The sequence below is a fragment of the Cotesia typhae genome, unplaced genomic scaffold, assembly GCF_013202065.1.
Source record: "Cotesia typhae breed Kobodo isofemale line unplaced genomic scaffold, CoteBio_Ctyphae contig_4, whole genome shotgun sequence".
In the NCBI taxonomy this organism is placed as follows: domain Eukaryota; kingdom Metazoa; phylum Arthropoda; class Insecta; order Hymenoptera; family Braconidae; genus Cotesia; species Cotesia typhae.
In genome coordinates this window covers 6,715,384-6,732,892 of record NW_027423748.1, presented here as the reverse complement: position 1 = coordinate 6,732,892, position 17,509 = coordinate 6,715,384, and the positions used below count along the sequence as shown (strand labels likewise).

At 29.0% G+C, this 17,509-nt stretch overlaps 1 protein-coding gene across 1 annotated transcript in view; it reads right to left on the bottom strand.

Annotated features, from left to right (window-relative positions):
- Nachralpha6 (nicotinic acetylcholine receptor alpha6) overlaps window positions 1-17,509 on the bottom strand; it is a 171,950-nt gene that overhangs the window by 56,255 nt on the left and 98,186 nt on the right. The window contains exon 7 of the mRNA XM_074243384.1: window positions 13,676-13,856. Coding sequence (XP_074099485.1) covers window positions 13,676-13,856 — 181 coding nt within the window. The remainder of the gene's footprint in view (window positions 1-13,675; window positions 13,857-17,509) is intronic.

Sequence of the window (17,509 nt, the reverse complement as noted above, 5' to 3'; positions counted from 1 at the left end):
CAGTACAATAAGTACAACCATGCTCATTATCATTACTCGATGTAAATAATTTAACTCATTTAATTATAAAACTAAAACCTGTGAGCAAGCATCGCTAATTACTAATTATTATCTTGCTTTATCCAACAAGCTAACAAATATTTTTCATTTTATTTTAATTATTTAACCTCTCAATTTATTTTTTCCCCTTATAAGCTTTTTATAACACACTTCTTTTACTGTTGAAGGTATTTCAATGTTTTAATTAAAACATCTAACTAAACATAATTAAAATATAAACAACATTTTTTAAATAAAAACTTTTTTTTTGTTCATTAATTTCAATTTTAATTAGACACCATGAACTTTCTGTCAAACACAAAAAAAAAATTTTTTTTTTTTTTCAATTTAAAATTAATTAAAATAAAATAAAACTGTCATCAATTATTCAACCTGAAGGATTTATCACAATGATTGTCGGTTTAAATATCACTAAAATTAATAAACTTTTAATAATTGCTCTCACGTTTAACGTTTGCAGTCAACTAATTAAAGCATCTCGAAATGTAAGCTAACAAACGAACATGCAAGTGACAAGTTTGTAAAAATCCCTGATAAAAAGAGATGAAAAATAATGTTAATCATAAAAGGTCGCTGAATTAATAGTTTTTATCTGTTAATTTAATTTAAAATCAAAAAGTTCGTACTGGTATTAAATATTACATTACAGCGATGAATATTTGAATATTTTATTTGAATCTTCAAATATACAACTAATGCATCTGCTTTTTATTTGTCCGTCAATCACTGACAGTACTGACGTACATAATTGAATTATTAGTATCTCTTTCTTTCAGCCAGGGCTTTCATAAATTAATAATTTAGGTCTGTCATGTCACAAGCAGATAAAGCTCAAATAACAGTTTATTTTAGAGGTCAATGCTCTGTTATTTTATTTGTACATATTAATTATTGGCATTAAATATGATAATTTAAATGATAATTCATATCAGCACTTCGAGACACTAGTTAGCTTTCATTTAATTCCAAGCAGGTCTGACCATTGACGGGCATTTCTACTTTAATTATATTTTATTTTCCTATAATTCTATAATTATTATATTTTTGCGGGCCGTCAATGAAAATCACAATACAATTAATGATTAGTGATTAGTGATACTGATAGTGATAAATAATAAATTCGTGCCGAAGATCATGCAAAATAAATATAATAAATAAAATGTTATTTTAATTAAATTGGCGAGGATTTTATGATGAGGAAAATATGAAATGTTTTATAATGTGGCAGCGAAAGTCGACACGCCAGTGTATGATGGGCTTGAGCGAGAATAAAACAATGAGATATTTTATATTTAATTAAATTAAATTAACAAGTAACAACATATAAAATTATTTGTTGTTATAGAATTTTTTTTAGAATGCGAAAGTTTTTCGAGCGTGGTGTAAAAAATAGTGAAAAACGTGTGCATTAGCCGTCAGCAGTTACAGTGAATACAAATGAGTTTAACGGATGACTAACACAGATCTAGAATACGAGTTTGAATTTCTATCTCGCCCGTTTTATCTCATAAATCGACTATCATGAATCGCTGACGAACAATGGAATCACTTTACATCGCCGATTCAAACGATTCTGTTTCAAAGTATCAGATTTTGTAGTTAATATTCACGTCCTGTTATGTCGCACTCTGATATTTTTTAGGATCATAATTTTTTACGTTTTTGATCATTAAAAAAAAAAAAAGTTTATCCTATTCGAGATTCAAATTCTTTTAAAGACTAATTTTACTATTTGTTTCGAGATTATTTTGAGATTATCGAGTTACTAATTTTTATTACTAAGTTTGTGACGTTATTATTGATTTGGAAAAAATCAATAAATTACAGAATTTATAAAAGTTCTGAATCTTTTTAGTCGTAGTAGAAGTACAATATTACAATCAATTTCACTCAAATTAAATCACAAATCAATCCATTTTCCTTACATTATTTGTATGAAAATTTTTTCATGACATTATATTATCACAAGCTCCATAAATGCTGACTCTGTTATTCTATCTTCAGTAAAAAATTCAATTTTTATTTCTTGAAAAGTCTTGTTTAATTTTAATAGATAAAACTTTATACATTTTTTTTATAAATAAATTTTTTTTTAATAAAAATTACAAATTTTTATTATTGACTTTAATCACTAAAAAAAAAAAAAATATAAATAAAAATTCAACTTAAAAAATAAATTCCATTGTTGATGAAATATTTTAAAAATAAAAAAAAAATCTACAAAATTCAAACGTTAAAAATTTTTTAAAAATATCTTCAGGCATTTAAGCATCTAATCAAACTTTCTCAACAATTTCAAAGAGTTAACAAAAATAAAATAACAATTTTATGATAAAATTAATGAGTTTACCAACATCCTAATGCCTGGCTAAATCCTCGAGTATTTGCTCAAGTACAAGTACATTTCAGAATAGTTTATCCAAAGTTAAGCTACGATATATTAGTACACAAAATGAGATTGTGTATTTAGTCTTGAGTCACAGAAGGATGAATTTTCAAGTACATAACTAGTTAATTAGTGCCGAGCTATTTTATACACATTGAAAAGTAAAAATACCTACTATAATTATCTATTATATATTATCTAATCAACTTGTGTTAATTAATTATTGCCTCTATTCGCGATGACTGGTCAATGAAATGATTAATTACACCACGCGCTTTTCACTATATAAATTATGCCAAGCTCTTATCTAATTAATAATAAATATCGTTTCTCAATAAGCTTATCGGCTTTAATTAATTTGTAATTGTTTATTATTAATTATTATTGCTTTCAATCGTTTTTTATTTCTGAGTAATAGTAATAAATCTTAAAAAAATAACCATTGCTGTTTGATTTTGCTCAAGTTCATCAAACAGGCCTGACAGGTGATTGTAAGAAATATAAATGTTGTGACGATAGTCGATAGGAATAAATGTGCCTCTTCGTGCTTGAGTTCTCAACGTGTGTTTTTATATTAATTTTTTTTTTTTTATGCATTAGTATTTAGTATTTTTGTCGGGTAATAAACGCACGAAGAGAAAGCACGAAGCTTGCCCATTTATTCCGTCGATGCAACACATTTTTAAGTACAAGAAAATTGTTAACATTTTTATTTGTGAATTTTTAAATTTATTGATTAAATTAATGGCCATTAATTTAAAAAATAAAGTGACGATAATAATAATAGTAATGAGTAACAGTAAGAAGCTGTTAAGCTTAACAGTAATGGTAACAGTAGAAGAAACAGTTCTAGTGATGAAGGAGTAGTAGTTGGTAGTAGTTGGAGTTAGTTAATTTATTTAGATTAGGGGTGTATATTATTGTTCCGGTACGTGGTCTTACATGAATGCCCATGCTCATTCACACCGCGCTCTGTCTTTTACTTTAAACGGTGCGTTGAGGGGCACGCAAGTAAGAGCGCATCCGAATGCATCTGCCTTGCACACACTTGATTGATTTTTTTCAGCTTTCTTAAGTTTGGTTTGGAAAAAATTTTTTTAATCTGTCATACCTTTTTTTTGCACATTAATTTATTATTGTAATTATTTTATTAATTTAAAAAAATTACTGTTAGCTCACGGAGCATTAAGTTGATTTTAAAAATATTACACCGAAGTGAGAAAGTAAAAATTGGTGTAAGAATAAATGAAAACGCTCGAGGCTGCTGCAAGGGAATTTACCGGCGTGTGAGCTTTTCTTATAAGAGTGTGGGAGTGTGATGAACCACAGTTGATGGACGCGTCGTCGGCTGGAAATCCTGAAGTAACACGCGACAGAGGGCTAGACGAGGCCATGCAACAGGTGCAAAGGTTTCTGACAACTACTTGGATGAAGTTAGTTTTCTGTACTGCTACTTGTCACTGTTCTTCAAGATTTTTTTACAACTTTTCACTTTATGATTCGATCATTAAAGTGTTGATAAAATAATTATCCTTTGATTAAATTTTCGATCAATTCTTTCATAGAATTCGGTAATATTAATTACTATCCTTGATAGTAAATATTATCATCCTGATAGTGAATATAATTTTCCTGATAGTGACTGTTATCATAAAAAAATAATAACATTAACCACCTTTGCATTGAAAAATTTTTTAACCATCCTAGATGATTGGAGCCACAAATTTAGTACGATAATTCCTATCATTTAATTTTTTCCGTGTAAAATAATTTTTTAAGTACTCTAAAAAATTTTTCGAATGTTCAATAAAATTTTAGATTATTTAAAAAACTCTTAACTAATCAAAAATATTATAGCAAATTTTTTAATTTTGAATAGATATAAATATATGTGTATATTATTGAGTAAAAAAAATTACAGCGACTGTCGAAGTAATTTTAAAGAAATTCCACGATTTAACCACTAAATTTTAAAATGAAAGGTATGCTTTTAATTTAACTAGGAATAATAACTTTTATTCACTTAATTTTTCGTCAATCCGGAAGTACTTTCACCAGTTGCGTAAATGTCAGTTTAATGTTCCGCGAAATTATTTGGCAATTAACTTCAGTGGTTTGAGGGGATTTGAAAATTTACAGCTGGAAATAAAATATTACTCGACTTATATAGATATAAGATGAGGTGATGCTGAACCGCGAAATTGAAAATTTTACTAGCGACATTTGCAAAAAAAGGTAACAATAATAATAACCACGAATATATATCCAGACTTTTAAAACTAGACGGCTTATGGCGTTTTCGAACAGTTTTTACGCGCAATATATTTCAGCGACCGACGATGATGTTCTCACGGACGGTGTTTAACTTTCAAATATTTTTAGTGTTCCGACTGTAACATATTTACACTCGGCTACTTTATGAGCGCAGACTCCTTGAATATCTGAATTCTTTTTCACTATTTTATTTTTTTTTTTTTTTAAGAATTTATTCAAGAAACATTTGGTAACAATTTTAACCACAAAGTGTACATATACAGAGAAAATGATTAAAATTCATGTAAAAGTGAACATGAAATTTCTATAAAAATCCTTAGCAGCCATAAAACTCGTCTATTTCACATACAAATAAAAATGTACAAGAGCGGAAAAATAAATATTTCAAAGTTTAGTTGATGCTGCTGCTTAGCAATGCATACATAGTTGATGTATAGTTGATAATCCTCGAGGCTGTAAAAAAATAATGCTCCAATAAATTCAACTGATCGGCAATACCTGAGGGTATATTTGCATCAAACTGTTGAATATTTCTTCAACTATTATTTTTTTTTAATTATAAAATAAAAAAAAATATCAAAATTATTTTTTTCTCTTTATGATACATAAATTTATCATTGGAGATGTTGTGCTTGGTTCAAGGTATCGAGAGATTTCGAGTGTGTGCAAGGCAAATACGAACTTAGCCTAAGCTTTGCACGACGAGTACTCACTCTCTGTTGTTCATTTTAATTTAAATAACATATGACAAATGGTAAGTTATCTTGCATGTTCTTTCAAAATTAAATAACTCGACAAAAAAAAATTACCACCAAGTATTTAATTAATCGTTAAACAGTAGTAGTGCTTAAAGCACTGATTTGTTTAATGATTCATTTAATACCACGATGAGTAAATGAGAGTGGGAACTCGTCTGTCTGCTGGCATGGAAGCGTCGTTCAATAATGGACTCCACGGAAGGTTTAATTAATCTTAAGAGGCAATAAAATTAATCATAATTATTTAAATAAAAAATAAGTTTAATTATCCAGCGCGCTGAATTTTTAGTGAGCGGTCTTTGAGATCAGTTAATTTGTAAGCAGGAAAAAAAAATTCTTGAGCAAAAAATATTGAGAAAGAAAAAAATTATTTTAGATGATAAAAATTTTCTTTTCTAAAAAAAATTTTTTCTTGCTCTGAAAAAAAACTTCGGACTTTTTTTTAATTTTCTTGGTGCAAGCAAATTTTTTTCCACATATTTCTCCTCGTATCGTGAGCTTAGATCAAGTGATGAATCACCAAAAAAATTCCCGCAAAATCGATATAAAAACAAGATTTTTAATAATCGGTTTTAGTTTTAGTTGAATTCACAAGTATCGTGTGCCCGACTGATCTACTGCAGTACGATGTACATAAATGTGAAGGTATTTGCTCAGATGTAGATAGATTTATATGTGTATGTGTATATCCATTCAGCACGGGTTTGGTGAATAAATCCGGACGATATCCCTGACACCCGTGGACGGACGGAAATCCTATCGGTCGTCGATCCTTACACAGAACTCGGGCCCGGGTACTGATTTATCGCGCGTTTATGTGATTGTTAGGTACAATGAACTCGTGTTCATTTCTAATTCATGAGTTCGAATATCTCACAATAGACTGTCAAGAGGTATTAATCGTACGTTAATTTTATCATCTCAGTTTAGCCTTTAATATTTTATATAATTTGCTCTACTCAGTGAGCTTATCAATTTTGCAAACTCTAAATCCCTCTTTGCTGTACTGGGACTTGTGGTAAGTAATGCTATGTACTTAATCTCCGGCTAATTCTCACACTTCTTGTCTTGAGAAACGTTACTTTATTATTTATAATTCTTAAACGTGAATTGCCTTCACATTTCAACGTGAATTGAAATATAGAGATTGATAGAGTCTTATTTTGTGCTGAAAAACGTCAGGGTAAGACGAATTAATAAAAAATTTATCGGAATTTTTTTGTCAACCAAAATACGGGAGTTATAAATTTTGATGTTGATTTATTTGCGGGAAATTTGTTTTTTAGAAATGTAAAATAATATGTCTAATTTTTTACTTTTATCAATTTGAACATCTTCAATTTCTTATACTTAGTAATTTTAACGAAACTAGCAACAATGTGACTGCCGAGAATTGCGAGCTATAATAAATGAAATTTTTCCTAATTGTGTAATGATTTCTGATGAATTGCATTATATTTTCTTAACTATTGACCTTTTCAAAGATATAAGCTCATTCCGATGTTACTCTCATCAAGAGCTTTCATTTGAGTACCCACATGTATTTTTGATATATTTTTCATATATACATATATATAATATATATAAATAGATGAAAAATTGATGTGGGTACTCAAATGAAAAGTCTTGATGAGTGTAACATTGGGATGAGCTTATATCTTTAAAAATGTCAATGGTTCACGAGATACAAGGTCATTTCTTAATTATGTATCTGGAGATATTGGCCACGAAATTTTGTCTGTTCTCTTAATTATATGGATTAAAATTCGCGTTATATTTGAGATAAAATTTATTATCCATTGAATAGTATTTATTATAGTTTATTTTTTCCGTGTCTAAAAATTCTAATTTTTTTTTTCCAAAAAATAAAATGATGGACTTCAATAAATTCACACCAACAAAAAAATCTATTCATTCATATCACTATATTATCAATGGAAATAAAGACGTGATTTACACAATGACATAAAATTCCCCGGAGAAATCGAAAAACATTAAGATTAGAGTCTGACGTTCCTAAGAGTATGTTGTGTGAGAGTTTTTAACCCCGAAAGGTTTAACACCACCGAAAGATACCCACATAAGAAAAACCATAAATACACATGTCATTTCTTTAGTACAGGGGGTCTGTTTATTCTCTGGCGTTAAGATGAATCGCCATTCGTTTTCAGCACATCTTCACGCCACAACAAGATTTCTCTATTTTCTAAAAGTGATAAACTGCATTGCAGTTCTCAGTGAGCTAAAGCAAAGCAAAAGCTGTGTACATTGAAAGAGCTTTGTGTTACTCCGGAACAGGTCCGCAAACCGCAGGATCATCTCGTCCGTCCAGTGGATCTACTCCCTCTGTCCTTTCATTGTTACCACGACAAACTTTTTTTTCGTTTAGTCCCATTCCTTTCCTTTCGAATAACCTCAACAATTTATTTTCCTCCCACCCGCTTCTGAATTTTCAAACATTTTTCTTAAAAAAAATTCTCCTTTTTTTTTATATTTTATTTACTTTCGGGTTACCGTCACATGAGAGATAACTTATTGGTTTATCGTTCGTTATTTATGGTATGGCTGCCCAAAGACCGCTATGACTACTTTATTCATACTTGTATTTATGTCTACATTTCAATAAAAAAAAAAAAAAAAAAAAAAAAAAAAAAAAAAAAAAATCATAAATCAGTATTTAAATCTGAAATTTGAAAAAAAAATTTTTAATTTTAATTAAAGGCCAGGGATTTAAGGATCATGTGGAGTCGATGGAAGAACGTCGCGGCAATATGCTCCATGCAAAATCGTGGTTCCCAGCTCAGACATAATCACGTGGTCCCGGCTTTGACTCGTCGATGTAGGTGTGTTTTTATATTTATGTTTATTGTTGTGAGTATTTATTATTAATATTTAAATATAGTAAATAGATAAATGGATAAATAGATAGACAGTTAGATAGATTAGATAGTTGGATTTTTTTCCTGAGAAGATAAAAAAAAAAAAATAAATAAATAAATAAGTTATACGTAAAAATATCGCGCATCGATAAAATATTATACAGGTGTAATTTATATTATTTGTTATTAATATTTATTGATGTAAATTTGATTCGTATTAAATTGCACGGAGGCGCGTTAAGCAGACAACATTGGCAAGCGTTATCAGCCAATCAGCGTGATGGATTTTATTGTTGTACTTATGTATGATTATAATTATTAAGTACAAGTTATGGGTTATATTTATTATAAATATAATATATAAGTAAATATGTGGAACTGGAGGGTGTTAACAATAAATCCGCTTGTACATTTATAGATACGTATAACGATTAGCAATATAAATCCCGGACGAATAAATATTTAGATGACGCGGCCTCGACAAAAGCTTTGAAAAAAGTTATGATAATAATAATAAAAATCATTGTGTAGTAATAATGATAATGGCAATAAAGAAGAATGTAAACAAAGAAAAAAAGCTCGCGCGGGTTGCGATGACAAAGAAGGGGATTGATGAGTTATTGAGAACAAAAGGGAGCGCGAGTGTGTGGGTAAAAAAGGGGGATCGTGTAAAGCGATGAGACAAAAAATAGAGTGCGAGTGCTTTTACCTCTTGAGATAATAAATTCATATCTCGATATACTATCGACAGTTCAATATCTCATTTTTTTGTTTTATTGTTGTTGCTGTTGTTGTTGTTATTATTATTATTATATATCGCACCGGGGTTTCTTTTATATTTTACTCGATAATTGCTTCGACAAAAGAATACTCTCGTTATTAGTGAATAAACAAAGCTGTCGTACTTAATTATTTTTATTTTTGATTCAAGGTAATATTTTCGATCAAAATAATAGCTGATTACAGTTGACTTTGACTATTGTTGTTTTAATTGCCTCGGGTAACTTGAGTTTTTAAAAATATAAATGAAGGTTAATATCGGGTTCAAGCTTATTTATTTATTTTTTAAAGTTATACATTGTAAATTATATTTTAATTTGGTGAGAATTTTTTTGATACTTTACTCTAGATATTCTTGCTTTGGACTGTCTAAAATTTTCTTGCTATGAATTTTCAATTGTAAAATTTTCTATAAATTTTTTTTATTCTGAATTTAATATTTTTCTAAAAAGTGCAATTTTTTTTCTAATTAAATTTAACTCTCCACAATAGAAAAATGAATAAGATTGACGATCTTAAATCAAGCTAAGAAATTTTTCTTGATTGAAAAAAATTTTACTTGACTCAAAAAATTTTTTACTTTATTTTTTTCTAAGTGATTTTCTTAGTACAAGATTTTTTTCGCGAGTTAATTTAATTTTTTTATTATTATAAAAAATGTTTCTCATATGATAGCATTGACGTTACACTTTTTACACAGTAAACAATTTTGTGTTAAATATTTAACACTTTTATGTGTAAATTTAACATTTATTGTATTAAATTAACACAAAAAAGTGTTAAATATTTAATATAAAAATTTTTTGACGCATTGACGCAAAATTTTTTACTTTGTAGATTTATAATGCTAAATAAAAATTTTAATTTAATCCGACTAAACTTTATGCGTCAATAAAATACCGAAAATTGTTAATAAAAGACAATAATGAAAACAAATGTATTCTAATATCAAATATCGCAGTGGTAATAATTGAACATCGAAAATTATGAAAACTAAGGTACAATACGGAATAATCCAATTGGCAAGTAGCGTAAAGTAACGAAACCACGAGTTTTGAGCCTCCGTTCTCATAGGTCCGTACCGAACACAATACTGTGAATAAGAGAAGAGACCTATTTCATTGTATATAGTGTGTATAGTTGGTTTAAGTTTGAATTAGAATGAGAATCAGAACCGGGAATTGTACCTACCCGAGCTGCAACAAAGAGCAGCACTGAGTATAAGTGAATGAGAATGAGCAAGTGAGTAAGCGGAGATTGCAGGAAACTAGTTGCCAGAAACACGAAACGAACTTAGTGTTAATTAGCGGCCGCGTAACATGACTCGAAACCGTAGGTCGACGCATGCTAGACGTGAAATAGAATCACTGAGAACGAGCCCGGGGGTGAGCGACCAAGAAATGAACTGAGATACGTATCACAAGTGACAAGTTAGATTGCCAAAGTGAAGGCATTGTCAAGTGAAGTTACTATTTTTTTGCTCACTCACTTCTCAACTTCTCATATAATACATCTCAATCTTCGTCAAGTACACTTTCCTCGGTTGATGCTCATCGCGGCTAGACTAAAACTTTGTAATTTCGTCGAAGGAAATTCAAAGTTTGTTTTCAAACTACAAATTTAACGGTACTTTTACTTACAATGCTTCCGAAAATTATCTCAATCCGTAATTTCATTAACTATTATCATGGTAATTCGTTGCTTTGAATTTTTCTTTTCAAGTATTCATCTTTGTTTCAAAATTGAAAAATAAAATCATTCGTACATTTACAATCTAAGTTTTACATTAAATTATAACCACAAACTTTAAACTTTAAATTATTATTTGTAATTCTGTCAATTAAATCAAACTCAAAAAATAAAGAACCAACTAATTTTTCTCGAACAAATTTCCATTAAATTTTTTTTGAATGAATCCTACTGATTTTTCATTTATCAAATTTTCAGAAAATTTTGAAACAAACATCGAATTTTTTCAATTTGCTTTCATTATTATTTTTTTATTTTTTTGAGTACATATTTTTCTTTATTACACACTTTTTATCGTATTTTTAATGTATTTACTTTTTTACACTCCACTAGCAATATACGTTCAAAGAAAGCACGGTACAAAAAATTGAATATTGACTGTCGATAATACAGAAATTTTTTTTAATTAAAGATTCATAATTTCTCGTAAAATAACATCAAATTTTAAAATTACTGAATGAAGGTGTTAAATATAAGCTTGTGAGCCTACTTAATTAATTTTAAAGCTTTTTGTTCTCATTCTCATCGATTCCCTGACTTGATCGTCGTTTAAGTAATTTAATAGTAATAGCTTGTTATTTATAATCGATATAAATATTTAGTGTGGTTTATCTGGTATCTCATAAGCTGTAAAGCGTGAGAACGACAATCTATAGCGAGTACTATTGTGTAGCGCTATTTTATATAATATATAATAGTGAATCGGGTAATATATAAAGTAATAAACTTAAAGACAAGAGAGCGTGTGAATGAGAGAGTGTATAAAGATAATAAGAATGTGTGTTAATAGATATAGAAGGACAGGAGTTTGGCTTGTATTGAGAAGGAGGTAGAAGGGAGGAGGAAAGCGGATGGGTAAATAGTATTGGAAGCGGTATTGGTGGTGCGGGTAGAGGTTTGATAGGGTCGTTCGTGAATTGGATCTCGGTTGTCGATGTATCCTGAGAATTTCTCGGTCATCTCACCCGTAGGTGGATCTGATCAGAAAACACACCAGGCATCGCAGAAATGCGCTCTGAGAAATTACGAAGAGACAGCTGGGATGTAGTAGTAGTGATAGTTTTAGTTGTAGTAGTCGAGTCTTAATTTCTCACTCTGATAGACGCTTTCAAATAAATTCTCTTTCCACTCGATGCTTCTATTGTTCATTTCAATTCTACTGAAATTAATCCTATTATTTCTATCTTATTTTATTTTTTTTACTTTACTTTTTCGTCAAGTCCATTGTTCCTTTCTCGGTTTTTATTTTCATCTTTATTCATTAAAAATTAAACCCATCATTCATAATTGCAATTTGCAAATTATTAATTCTCGAATATAAGCTAAGTTTATATTTTATTTTTATTTTGTAGTACACAAATTATCTCAGCAAGTTTCATAGGAAAAAAAATTTTTTCCCCTCTGATGCGCTAATTTTATTATAAATTAAATATTTTAATATTTTAATCTCATGTAAATAATTTAACTCTAAAAATATAATTAAATAAATTTCCAACTTTTGACTTCATTAATAATCGCGTGAGAAATTTTGCCAAAGTTTTACATTAATATCGGCTTATATGGAGCTGTCATCTCTAGAGGAAAGTTTAACAGCTAAAAGAGGAGTTTTACGTGTAAAGAAGCTCTGAATTATGATGACGAAACAATGTACTTGTAAAATGCATGATGTTTGATAAATAAAGGATCTAACGTGTATTAAATAGAAGCTCTTGTGCACGATGCCGTGACTCGGCATAGATCATATCGGTTCAAGGGAATTTAAACTTTCTCTATCAATAGATTTCATGTATCTCAAACTTGTTACACTGCATATAAATCATGTTATTAGCTATTAAGTTATTACGTTAATTATTTACAAGCGTATTAGCTTGAATTTTTACGGAAGTTATTTATTTAATCACTTGGTTGCCTTTTATGTGAATTTAGAGAAATATATTGGAGTATTACAGTGAATAATCGTAATCCGGACTTTAAATAGCAATAAATAGTGAATAAAACGTTTCGCGATCGGATAAAATGTTTTATTGGCTGCTTATTAAGCTGGATAAAATTTATAGAAAAATGGTGGAATATAAAATTTATTTCATAAAAACGAGAGCTGAGTGAATGTCGGATAAATATTTCAGCAGCAAGTATTAAAAGGAGCTTCTTTTACAACTTTTCTGTCTGAAAGTCGCGCAGAATGAAGACAACTCCGTGAAGCGCGTTGACATATTGTCAACATATTACATAAAGTATTATATTTTATTTATTATTTATATTGAACAGAAATTTTTGCCGTACTTCACGCTTTAATTTTTCGATCATTGATTTTTAGAGACATTATCTGTAATATTAATTCGAACAAAATTTATGCACGAGGTACTTTTATTTAAATAAATAAAGGACATTTTATTGAACAAAATATACCAAATAACTAACGACAATAGCACGAGTGTAAGTTGAATTAAAGGACGCAAAATAAATAAATAAAAATATAAATTGTTTACTGGACTGACAATGCTAACGCTGTTCGACAATTTCTCTCGCTCTGACAAAGAGTCCAATTGCACGAACGGATACAAATGATCAGAATTTCTGCTCGCTTGTAATCTATAGGGATTAGGAGCGGGTATTTTTTTTTTTTTTTTTTTTTTTACGGATAGAATAAATAAAAGAAATAGTTAAGTCATGAATAATAATAATAGCAATGGTGATAATAATAATATAAACAGAGAGGAGGTGATTTTATTGGTGTGTGTTTCCAAAAATCTCATTTGTGTTAGTGTACGTGGGATAGTTAGGTGTACCTGGTTGCCGTCGTAGGTCCAGGATCCGAACTTCATGTCACAGTGTTGGTCGTCAAAGGGGAACCAAGTGATGTCTATCTTGCATGTGCTCTTGAAGATGCCCGGTGGGACGTACAGGCAACTGCCGTTATGCGTGACCACCACGTTTGTTTGGTACGTCCCGTCAAAACCCTCATCCGCACTAGTGTATTCATCATTCAACACAATTTCATAAATTTTATTCAAGTGATTAAACTCGATCAACAAGCCGCTCAATTCAATTCTACATTATATAATATGCCCTAAATAAAGTATTGTTTTTTTTTTTTTTTTTTTTTTTTTTTTTAGTTATAAATAATTTTTATTGTCATAAAAAAATTTCTATCCAATAAAATATTAAAAATTTATTATTTTTTTTAGATAAAATTTTTCTAAAAAAAAATTAATTTTATAAATACACGAAAAATTTTTAAAATGCAGTTAAAAAAATTTTTTTATTAAAAAATTTCTCAATGATTAATTATTAATAGATTAAAAAAAAAAGATTTAATATTGAGGAAATTAATAGCGATCAACAGAACCTGATACTAAGTAATAAGAAGCAATAAATAAATAAAAAACAGTTTTCCATTACCTCAATTTACTCTCAATTATCAGATGTTCTATAAAATATTCAGACGATCGCATTACAATATTTTCCCCGAGGGTAAAATACATAAAATACCTTCGCATAATTTTCCAAAAAAAAAAATGTACAAAGTCCAGCGAATATATTTCTCTACCCAGATTTTTTATCCGACAATTCCTTTTAAAAATTTCCATATCAATCTTTGTTCTTGGAAAGTTCTACAGGCTCGATAATCCTTCGAAAGTACGCGGAAAAAGAAGCCTCAAAAAAACTTTAATCCACGACGAATCACCAACGATATAAGCTCGCAGAAAGTCTTCGCATACGATGTACATACATAAAAGTACATGATAAAGAGTAGGTTGAATATACAGTCATGGATCTTCCAGAACATTTTTATTCTCACGTCGAGGGGAAAGATAGTTTTTGGTGGTGAGTTTAGCGAGCCGTAAGTGTCCGCAAATTTTTTTTTAACCTCTACTCATACAGTATGCTCACGCCACTCGGAAATCTAATGTGTGCGCGTGTGTAAAGCGTAAAGTGTAAAGTATAAAGCGGTTTCACGAATTTATTGCGAGCAAATGTACATGTATAAGAGCAAGTAATACCTTAAGCTAGTTGCTTTTATTTCAACGTTTCCCGGGAACAGTACGTGTACCGAGTTTATATGAAATCTGGTATGTATTTCACCGTAATATCTATGTTTCAGTAGGTCCCTAGAACAAGTAAAGTACGGACAAAACTTCGCCGGTCCACAAACGTTAAATTGGACGGATAAAAGGCATTGTCGAATGTACTTATTATTATTTTTTTTTCTTAGAGTTTAAATTCCCAAGTTTTGCGCTCGAAAAAAAATAAAAGGTCGGCAAATATTACCGACAAGTACAAAAGCGTTAGACCAGTGGAAAACTCAACCAACTTGAACAAAACTCCATATCCTGTTCCGGAGATTACTATCGATAAGACGAATTTAATAGGAGCTTTTGGAACTTTTCCATGTGTCTTATATTCTCTTCCTTTATCTACCCTGTAACTCGCATCGTCTGATAGTTTATCGAGCCACTAAACACTTAAACAAACTGTGCGATTCCTGTCTTACATTCTTGACGGCTTAAACATTATTATTATTTTTACTGTACTAATTTTTTTTTTTTTTTATCACCAAGTTACGGAAGTTTAACTTTAAAAATATTTCTGAAGCAAAAGATTGATGATTTAATACTTTATTAATTATAATTAAAGTTTTTAATTCAGCTAAAATAAATATTTTAACTTGATACTTTTTAGCACTAAAAAATTATATAGATTTTGCTCTCGACGCTCTTTATGATCCTTTCATTAGTATAACAGCAGAGTAACGCTATAAACTTTTAACTTAATTTAATTATTTTATCGTTTCTCATTTTTATTGTCCTATATATAAAATAATTCAAAATGTATTTTATTTTTATTACGTGACAATGTTCCATTGATTCAAGTGATAATTCAATAAATTATATTTTTTAATTGGAAAAAAAATAAAATAAAAAAATAAATAAAAAGAACATCTCTTGAACGTCGGTTTTTGTTAACAATTAACGAGAGTTATTTATTTTGTTTGGTTGATTATTAAAATATAAATTAGACACGAGAAACGAATAATTCTATTGGGAATAATTGAAATTTGTTGATTGATTTTACTAACAATTAAATCTAACAAATGAAAGAGTGATTCCCATGTGGTTGAGAATAAATAATAAACAAATAATTGTGATGCATAAATCACTGAAAGCTCTCAAATATGTTAAAATTTTGACCGCGATATTTGAAAATGAATAAATAACATATTGCGGATTTTTATTTCTATTGTGTCAAAAATAATTTAAACATTTTTTTTTCATTGTAAAAAAAAATAGTAATAATAAAATTGATGATGTGTAAATAATTCTCTATTGGTACGTAAATTAAATGAATGATGTAAACAATTAATCGACACGCAAGATCGAGATGTGGGCGGACAACTAGTGATGAGTCTCGAGCAATCGTCAGACCTACTCTCCAAACCCCAGCCCAGTCCGATGGTTTATGTGGACGTCCGTTTATCGATTTCGACCTCTCACTCCCTCGGCTCCAGCCGTCGTGTTTACACGTTGTTTATCCGTGGTGATTTATGTACTAACGAAAATTAAACGGCTATGTCTAAATAACTTACTTTTAAAAAAATTTTATTTTATTGTTTAACTATTGAAAGGCAATAAACTACCGGCGGATAACCTATCGATTAATATAATTGATTACACCGCCTCGGAGAAAAATTAACACTTAGAAATTTATAAAAGAAAAAAATTCTCTTTCATGTGCTGGTTATTTTATTAATTAGACGCTATTTTATCTTCTTTTCATTAATGAGAGAATTTTTAAAAGCTATTTTGTGGGAATAGATTTATTGCAAGACTTCTAGCCATTTTTTCTAAATTTTAAAGAATTATCCTGCAGAATAATTTAATAAAAATAAAGTCTTTTGAAACTTAATTGTTAATAACATTTCTTTTTTATTTTTATTATTGTAATTTTATTTAACACGGAATAATATTTATTGTTTACGTTTTTTTTATTAATCATAACACTTTTTTTAATAATGCAAGTTGAATTAGAAGATAAACTATTTAAAAGTTAAATCATTTTTAGTCAAAGTTTTTATAAAAAAATAGAAATGAAGACAAGATTGAAGAATTTTTATTAAAAAGATATTTTAATAATTTTTTAAAGACATAAATGTGCTATAAAAATGTGAAGCTTTTTAAAGTTTGAAAAGAAAGACAGCTTTTGAAAAAAAAAATTTTTTTTCTCAAGATTGACAGAATCAATTTGCTTGAAACTAAATTTTATTCTTTGAAGATATTTTCTGAGAAAAACTTCAAGATTTCTTGCTTTTTAAAATTACCCAATTAACTTTGACTTTTTTTTTAATTTTATTCAAAGATTTTCTCAATGCAAATTTGTTAAAAATAAGTAATAAAATAACCAACAGCACGAATAGTTCCTCTATAAATTTCAAATCAGCTACTAGGCTCCCGAAAAAAATGTAAAAAAAATAATTTTGTCAAAAAAAAAAAAAAAACTCAAAAATTTACCTAAACTAAAAGAATTTAAAAACTTTCAAGGTTAAGGTTTCGCAAAGACGGAAACCCGAACAAGTGGGTGCTAAAGAATCGTAAAGTGTCTTCGAAAAGGTTGTGACAAATTTT